The 9,242-nt window shown below is 35.1% G+C and overlaps 1 protein-coding gene across 2 annotated transcripts in view; it reads right to left on the reverse strand.

Moving 5' to 3' along the window:
* Positions 1–928: 928 nt before the first annotated feature.
* Positions 929–9,242, reverse strand: part of LOC112521623 (calcium-binding protein 39) — a 12,173-nt gene continuing 3,859 nt past the window's right edge. Inside the window, exons 5-12 of one of the 2 annotated variants that reach the window (XM_025130591.1) lie at positions 8,675–8,768; positions 8,501–8,560; positions 7,046–7,111; positions 6,861–6,959; positions 3,108–3,152; positions 2,310–2,412; positions 2,116–2,204; positions 929–1,146 (exon numbers count right to left, since the gene is read on the reverse strand). In XM_025130591.1, coding sequence (XP_024986359.1) covers positions 2,116–2,204; positions 2,310–2,412; positions 3,108–3,152; positions 6,861–6,959; positions 7,046–7,111; positions 8,501–8,560; positions 8,675–8,768 — 556 coding nt within the window. In that variant the 3' untranslated portion in view covers positions 929–1,146. The other variant, XM_025130592.1, reaches the window with a different exon arrangement.

Genomic DNA, 9,242 nt, shown 5'->3' on the forward strand with positions numbered 1-9,242 from the left:
CCCGCTCAACTTATTTTCATAGTAGATTTTTATGAGGTACGAAAGATACATCCACTAAACTTTGAAGGGTACTTTAGGATATTAAAAAAACACAAGGTACATCAACAAAAAAAATGGTAAAAAATCCCTTGAAATAAACCAAAGAACCAAATAAGTCTCTTGAAGTCAACCAAAAAACCGAAAAAGTCCATCCAAATCAACCAAATCTCTCGAACAATAGAATTATGTTAAAAACACATCGGTTGATCCACCTTGAAGGTGCACCCCTCAACAAAACCACTGACAACCATATTAGATATAATATAGCAGGTATAAATGTAACGGTATAAGCAGACTCGAATAAACATCACTTCTTTTCTTCCAAGTCTTGTGGATTTGTTGATTTCAAATTTGTATCTTTGCCTGTGAATGATAAAAAATGCTTTGAACCACAAGGGTGGTGTCTGATTGGTTTGAGCTTGACTCCAAAGGTCAAAAGTACCAGGAGGTCTCAGGTTCAAATCCAAGGAGGAATAAAAATGCCCTTGTGGCCACGGAGGTTCAAATGCGGTGACTTCTGGCTATCTGCAAAGCAGATGGTCTCCCTGGGATTAGTCGGCTCGCATAGTGGGTTGGATATCCAGGTTAATAAAAAAATGATTTGTTTGACCTCAAAAGTCAAAGCCAATAGCCACAAATATATATAACTATGCTAGAGTAGTCACTTGCTGTACTCAACATCACCCTGCACAAAAATACAATTAAAATGTATTCACATGTAAATCAAAGTCTGTTTATGGCCACAAATGAAAACCATCCCAGCTGAATACAACAGCATTAAAACAGAAATCCATATAAATAACCAAAACACAAATTCAAGAACAAAATCAACTACTTTAAATGCTCCTTTAAGACATGGTTATGGAAAAGAAAAAAAAGAATAATAAACTGACTAGGGGCAAGGCACCATAGTTACATATATTTGAGGTTTACATATAGATCAGCATCTTGTAGACTTAATTCTCCAAAACAGTAAATCGAACCAAGCTGAAAGCCGAATAAATATATATCCGTTGATTTATATTTGATACACATAATCAGATTAGAAACCCTAAGGCAGGCAGCGTTTGGCTGTTTATTTCAACCAAAGATAGTCTGGTTTTGTATCTGAAAACACAAGGTACAGATAGGTGAGATAGTTGCTTGCTTCTATTTCGACAGCATAGGTTCAAAATTACATCAGTTTATTACCAACTAGCCACAACAAAACACAAGTACATAACAGAGTTGCTTTTAAATGCATGACCTTCTGACAAATGTAAGAACATATCTGGCTAACAGAAGAATGCCCTCTTCCTAAAACAAAATTGCCTCAAAATCTGTCGAAGGTCATGCATTAAAAAAAATCTATCAGAAGGGTATTCTCCTAAACACCCCTATACAACACCAATTGAGAAATAACTGGACCAAATCTGTTATAAACAAACTTCCAAGGAAATTAAAAAAAGATGGTTGTAAACTTTGACATTTTTCAAGATTTTTTGATGTGCCCTTCTTATGTTTTACTGTAAATTGGAAATGGAAATTCAAGGTTGCAACATTCTTTTTGTTAAGTATATAATATTTAGAGTGAACTACATTTTTCGTCCTGGGGGGTTTGGTGTTTTAACCGTGTCCCGTCCCTATTTTGAAATTTTAACGAGTTAAATCCATGTGGTTGCATTTTTTTTTGACGAGTTGAGTCTCTAATGCAACTACAGGGACCCAACTCGTTAATTTATTCATGGACCCCGTTCGTTAAAAAACTGCAACCGTAAGGACCCAGCTCGTTAAAAAAACTGCAACCATAGGGACCCAAGTCATTAAAAAATGCAACCACAGGGACATGTTTCACTAATTTTGAAAAATAGGGATGGGATCTGTTAAAAACATCAAATCACATGGACGCAAAATGTAACTCACTCTAATATTTATATATGGCAGAACTCACACACACTCCTCACCTTTGGTGAAGTTTGAACTCTTAACCTCAGGGAGGCTGGTCTCTACCAGTAACCCAAGTACTGCCAGACCAATGAGTCTTTGGTAGTTGTAATATTCTTCTTACACATAAATGAAACACAAGGGAAATATTACCTAAGAATCAAGATTTGGGAGTTGAGATACTCTTTCTATTTCTTTGATAATAAGTTCCTTCTCCTCTTCAAATTGATCATCATCGCCACCTAAAATATGCATGTTAAGAAAAGATGAGCATATGCACAAAGAACTCACAATCGAAATAAAAACTTCCGAGTGACTTGCAAGTAACATATATTAAGCTAACATACCTTTTCCAGCGGATAGATTGTTTAGCAATTCTAGTAACCTTTCATGATTCTTGGCTAATATGACTTTTATTTCTCGAGGTTTATTCGGGTTAGCCACAAAGATCTGCACGTAAAACGTTGCAAGCCAATGAAATATGAACTCTTACAAACTCTCTTCTTCCAAGTGAATGAAATGCAAAATAATGATTACATGTATGTTCTTTAGTCAAGCAAAAAGTTGATTAATTCACATATTGAAACTGATGAAGTAATGGTTATGATCACGAAAAGGAAATACAACATTCACCTTATGAAGATATATTTATCACAACTTCATAGATAAATTTATAGCATGATGGCAACTACATGTTGAGCAACATTTAAAAAAGATGACAGTTTCTCTTTATATTATAGATGCATGAACTTTCTAGTAGCCAAGATTCAGCCTATAAAATCTTTGAGGTGCAATTTCTAAATGAACCTGATTATGGAAAGAATCTCGTATATATCCAACTTTATCTGCATCAGAGAAGAAAATGAAGAAAGCATGAACTACACAAGTCTTTTTCTTTCTTTTATGGATGATAAATACCTACTCTACAAAAACAACTTGACATTGAAATATAACTGTACTAGCAGAAAGCCAACTTTACTGACAATCAAATTTCACAAACATTCACAAATGAAGATTATGTAATCTAAAGGACATCAAATTTCAATTTTAATCTTGCTACCGAAAGTTGGATCTTGTCACATTTCCACTGGATGAGAAAATGTGGGAAGCAGCTTCTTCTATTTGACAGAGGAAAGAGTCCGCACCTTAAAAATATGAAATGCAGAGATCTGGATGTTTTTGCTCGTATCCTGTCAGAAACAATAACAAACAGAGACCTTGAACTTATCAACGGTACAAGTTTGAAGGAAATTAGTAGTGAACATATATGCACTTCATTTAAAAAATTTGGTATTCATAATATCACAACTAGTTATTTCTGGGTGCTGAATTAAAATGTTAGCTAATATCTCACAAGATGTACTTAGAATTTGCAGAATTTTATTACATCCAATTTCGGAACTGTACGCACTATGAAAGCTATGTCAGGTATCTAGGCTTATGGTACAGGGCACCACCATAAAGATAAAACAAGCATAGGCAGACTAATAATTATTGATGATGACTGATAAAAGAGACTAATCAAGTGAAGAACCTAGTAAACATATTGATTAATACTCTAAAAGTCAGACTTAATATCATTTATAAAAATGAAGTTAACAAAGTTTGAATTAGGATAACGATTAGGTAGCTTTAGATATAACTTGTCACATGGCCCACCTTTGTACTCTTCATATTATTGGGTTCTCTGTTGAACAGAATATAGCTTTCAGATATTCACTTAGGCATACGATGAGGCTCAAGGCACAAGTGCCAATGTCCCCTATCAGCTGCTGGCTGCTGCCACCTAAAACAATTCTAAACAACAAAAAAGACTATAAACAGTCACCTCCTCAGTTTTTGCCTCTGCCTAATGGCCCTGTACTCCCCTATTTGCAAACTAAAGCACAGTCACTCCTAAGTCTGTTTGAACCTACAGTCACTGCTCCCCTTCTACAATGTGATGTTTTACCCTGGTTCTAACCTAGGTCTCATTGATCCCCTTAGTCTCTCTTCGAACATTCTTGCATTTTACCCAACACTGTTTTCAAACAATGGCTAAGGAATCTCAGCAGCTGACTGGAATTGGTTGCATTTATTATTTTTTTCAGTAACTGGTTGACTCATGGCATATTGTAATATAACCTGCTCAGATTTGCAAAAGTACATGTTGATTTAATCTGACTTTATGGTTGAATTCTGGCTCATTAAAAGTTGTTCGCCAAGAACACACAAATCTCGAGTGATTTTGCAGGTATCTGTCCGATTTCATGATTATTGTCAAATATTTCACCTGCATGTTACAAGTATCATTATTACTGCATCGTTGTTCGGTATTATTACTACCATTACTGTTGTTTGTCACAACTTGCTTCAATACCCTTCTTCACTGGCATGCTTAGATACATTGCTGCTGGATCATCCTCGTGTCTGTTCGTAGTTATTGCATCAAGGGTGACAGATTTGATAGCACTCGGGTATGAAAATGATGTCTCAGGGTTTAATATGAACTTTTCCACACGTGCCGAGATCCCAATTAAGTTGAATAATACCAACTGCGCTCAACAAAGAATGTTGGTTCAGAATGGACTTGAAAATTATCGGAAGAACAAAACCTAACTAAAGAACCTTCCAACCCAATTAAGGTTAATGGAAAAACAGATGATAGTGCAATTTATTGGCTTTGAGAAATGCTAGGGAACCAGTATTCCATGTAACGAATTCATCAATAACATAGAAATCATGGGTCGTATTCCACTTTTCTGCCAACACCTCATCAAATGCATGTTTCCATTATTTTCTGTATCCGCCAAAATCAATGGATGTGTTTGCTTGGTCCATTATCATCAATAGGGTCACACTAAACTGGATCCTAAATCCACAAAGTGCATTCCTAAGTTAATCTAGATTTCAAAACGAGTTTTATTTTTTGTCCCTCTCTCAGACGACACAGTACTACAGTCGATGTTATTTTTGACCATATAGAGCCTTCTCCTTTCTCAATGGCTCTCACTAGTACATTATTCTACAAGCTTAGTCCCGGTTGCTTTGGATCAGTCAATTGGAGCTGCTCCATTGGACTTATAATCACAAAATTTTAATCAAGTCAACCCAAAACCTGAGTCTCCTCTGCAGCATGATACAGGTGGCTCTTGAGTTCCACAGTCTTCTTCATTACTATACATATCACTACTTAGATCCCACCACCTTGCTCCTCAAATATCCAATTTGAGCTCATGCTCCCCACATACCCATTATGCAATGCACAAGGGTATCTATTCAATCCAGGATTATCTTGCTTACATTACTCTCTCCCCGAATTCATGTAATTCCACTACTGCTATAGATAACTATCTCATTCTTAGGATTGTTAACAACAGGGCCTCAAGGCTATGCTATGCAGGAAGAAAAAGATACCTAGCAGAAATATGATGCACGGGTCTTGACATCTCGTTCTCTTGGAAGGAAGATTATAGGCCATAAGTGGGAATTCATAGTAAAGCTTCATCCTATGGATAAGGCCTGACTTGTTGCTAAGGTGTTCTCACAGGTATATAACTGACCATCAGGATATGTTCTCTAATTTAGCCAAAATGCCATGGGTCAGAATCTGCTTTACTTTAGTTACCTGGATGCCAAAAGTACCTTTCTTGAGGAGGTCTCTATGGATCAGCCACATGGTTTTATGGTTTGTGTATGCTCTCAAGCATTCTCCTAGAGATTGAGTTGGTTCATTCAGTCAATGAGTCAAGTACTCCAACAGTTGAGGTTATCTTGGAGAACAGTGGGTATTCTACATAATAGGCTCAACATGGCAAAAAAAAATGTTTAGGGAGTGTACGTTGATGGGGAGTGTCCTCAAATGAGGTCATCATGAGGACATCAAGCACCTAAAGAAATTCATCCAACGGCAATATAAGGTTACACATCCAGGGAGGCTCAGATGTAATCTCATTCTCAGCAAGGGATACTGCTATGTTCGTGCAAGTATGTTCTTGATCAAGTTTCCAATGAAAGAACCAGGCATAAAGACAGAGACTGTCATCTTGTTCTTGACTGCATTTTCAGAATTACATCTGTTAAGCTTATGCACATTAGGACTCTGTAGCTCAAGCATACCTCCACCAAGTTGTTACAAAAACCTCAAATTGACTTCATATGCAACAAGTTGGGCATGATTGACATCCATTCTCCAATTTGTGTGTGTATATTCAGCGACAACTCAACATTGGTATTCTAGGGCCACACATTTCTTTCTTAATTTCATTCTCAGGCGCCATCCACCATGGTACTGAACGCATGCATGTGTGTGCATGTATGTATTTTTATCTATATTTATGTGTGTATATCTATATATGTACACACACTTACTACGTATGTGTGTGCATATATATATGGATGTATGTGTGCGTATATGTATAGATACATACATGCATAAATGAGCACACGTCCATATATTACATGTTTATACATACACACATACATACATACTAGTATGCATGTGTTTGTGTGTCCAAATACTTGCATACATATGTAGATATATCCACACACACACATACATATCTACAGATACTAGTACACATGCACGCATGCATATTTGTGTATGTGTGTGTGTGTGCATACATATCTACCTATATATACGCACGCGTATGTGTATATATAGGTAGATATGTATGTGTATATCGATATATGTGAGAATATATGTGTGTATTTATACATATATACATATGTGTGCCCCCCTCCCACATAGTAAGATGAAGATCATCTCATATCTTGCAATTGACCTCTTACACAAATGCATCCAACCATAAAGTGAATACAACCTTGAAGCCAAGGATACACGTTACGCGCTACCATCCTGTATGCAAACAATACAATACCAAGAATGTTAGTAATAAACCAGAAAGGCATTTAATTACCTTGAGTAATGTCATCATGACTTTGAAGTGCTGAACTTCTGCAATGTAACGTTTCATTATATGGGAGCTTGGAGGCTCCAAAAGAAACTCGGACAGAAGCTACCATTCACAACGATCCATTCATCAGTTTGTTTCCCAAGCAGATGAACACAAAATAAAAATCAAACAAAATTTTTGTAACCAACCTTCAAGGATTGTCTTCTTGTTACATAGTTACTAGAGGTTAACAGTTTTTCATACTGCTCAAAGAACTGAAATGATGTTAATGAATAAAAATTAGCTACAGGATAAATTTTGTAACTGTGAATGCGGGAAGATAGTACCTTAATATCATAAAAATATAGATGCATAATACCTTTTACTAGTATAATTTAATACTTTTTTTTTTGTATTTACATGGGCTACAACATATGATTATAAAAAAAAGATAGACGAATATCGATGTTCTTTTTGCATATCTACTCATTTATTCAAACAAAATATGGTATACAATTGATAGTGAAATCATGTTTCTGTAATTCCACATATTGAGTGCAATACATGTTAATAATAACCACCTTAATACCACAATAATGTTGAAATAACTGTACCGTTGTACCAATCATCCTTTTTTATTTTTATAATTTTCGTTAATCGCATGCTCATTTTGTTTCATGTTATTGTCTTTATTTCTCATAGCTTTCTGTTCATTACTTCCACCAAGTTTAGGAATCTCCTCGACCAAATTAACAGGATCGATCTAGTTGTTACAATGATAATGGGTGAATATGTAATATTAACATAAAAAGTTTCCGAAAAAGAAAAAGGATCAATTTTCACAGGACATCTCAAGAAGGAAAGTGTTGTAATTTTCATGAAAGTGAGAGTAATTTTTTATTGCCTTTATATTTCAATAGAAAAAGGACTTGTCACTCATGATTTTAACCATTTTAGAGATCATATAAAGTTAATTTTGCCCTTGAACTTTTTAATTGAATAAATCAGGTCCAAAGATTTGTTTTACGTTTTAAAAAAAATTGTTTTCTAATTACTTTTAAGAAAATTGTTTTACGTTTTAAGTTTTTGTATTGATGAGTTAGTATTGATCATAAAATGTTCTCAAGAAGTTAATTTTCAAATCATTACTGTTAGGTTTTCTAATTACTTTCGAGAATATAAAAGTATTCCAAAAAAAGTGTTATTATCTCTACGTACAATATATACAAAAGATCTATGTTAATTAAGGTTGTACACTACCAGCACTTCCTAAAATCTGGTCACAAGTCTATTAAGGGCTTAAAAGCATGCACATTGGGTAGTTCCACATCCAAAGTACTACTCATAAAACATAATTTTAAAGACAGCAGCTGCTGATATTTTCTTTATCTCTTATCTTTTTAATATAGTTATATCTAGAAGAATTAACAAAGATATTGAAATTCTTGGTACAAACTAAAGACAGTTTAAAGTAATTTCATCCCAAAAACGTCAGGATTCGGGATATTTCCAACGCAGCGAGGGTGATTATGAAAATATTTCACAATTACCTAGCCAAGTTTTTAGGAATTCTGTTTGCTGTCACTCATTTAAGAAAATCAAAAGGTATTTAAAATGAAACAACTTCATTAACCATCATAAACCTATACAAGTGAGAAGCAAACCTCATCATAATGAGAAGTTAAGAATTCAGATACTGCAATTGGATGTTTGGTGAGCAGATCCTGATACAATTTTGTATGATAATATGTTAGAGACAGCATGCAACACAGCYTGAAGACAAGTTGTACCTGCCTTTTCTGCCCAACATTTCAACAATTATGACTCAAAGATCTGACCTTAAAGGTGGAAAATGCATCAGAAGCAACATCGAAGTTAGCAAGCTCCACATACTTGAAAAATAGTTCAAAGCTCGGAGACTCCAACATATATCTGAAAAGACATTAATGAATTTCTACTAAAAACACAAAGAACTATGTGAGACAGCAAAAGTCAAGGAATCTTCCTGTTCGAATAGCACAACCATACCGTGAGTAAATAGAACATTTTTCTTAGAAGACCCAAGAAACCACACCCATGAAGGTGAAACTCTTTTTTTAACAACTAATAGCAAATAATGATTCTAATGCATGCTCCCGGGACGCAAAGAATGTTTGTCCATATATATGTCAAGAGAAGCATGCTTGTAAGTAGATTGCATGGAACCAAAGGTAGCAAACAGTCATCACATTTTATTTCACTTCCATCATATTTACACAAGGTTGTTGCAAAGCTAAGCACACATCATTTTCTTGTTTCAGTTTAGCTAAAAGATAAAAGATAGATAGGAACCTCCAAGTTGATAGTAAATGTCTTCCATACAGTTTCTTTCACACAAGAACTTGCCATCATGCAAACAAGACCATG

This window comes from Cynara cardunculus (assembly GCF_001531365.2).
Source record: "Cynara cardunculus var. scolymus isolate 2C chromosome LG 11, CcrdV1, whole genome shotgun sequence".
Classification (NCBI taxonomy): Eukaryota; Viridiplantae; Streptophyta; class Magnoliopsida; order Asterales; family Asteraceae; genus Cynara; species Cynara cardunculus.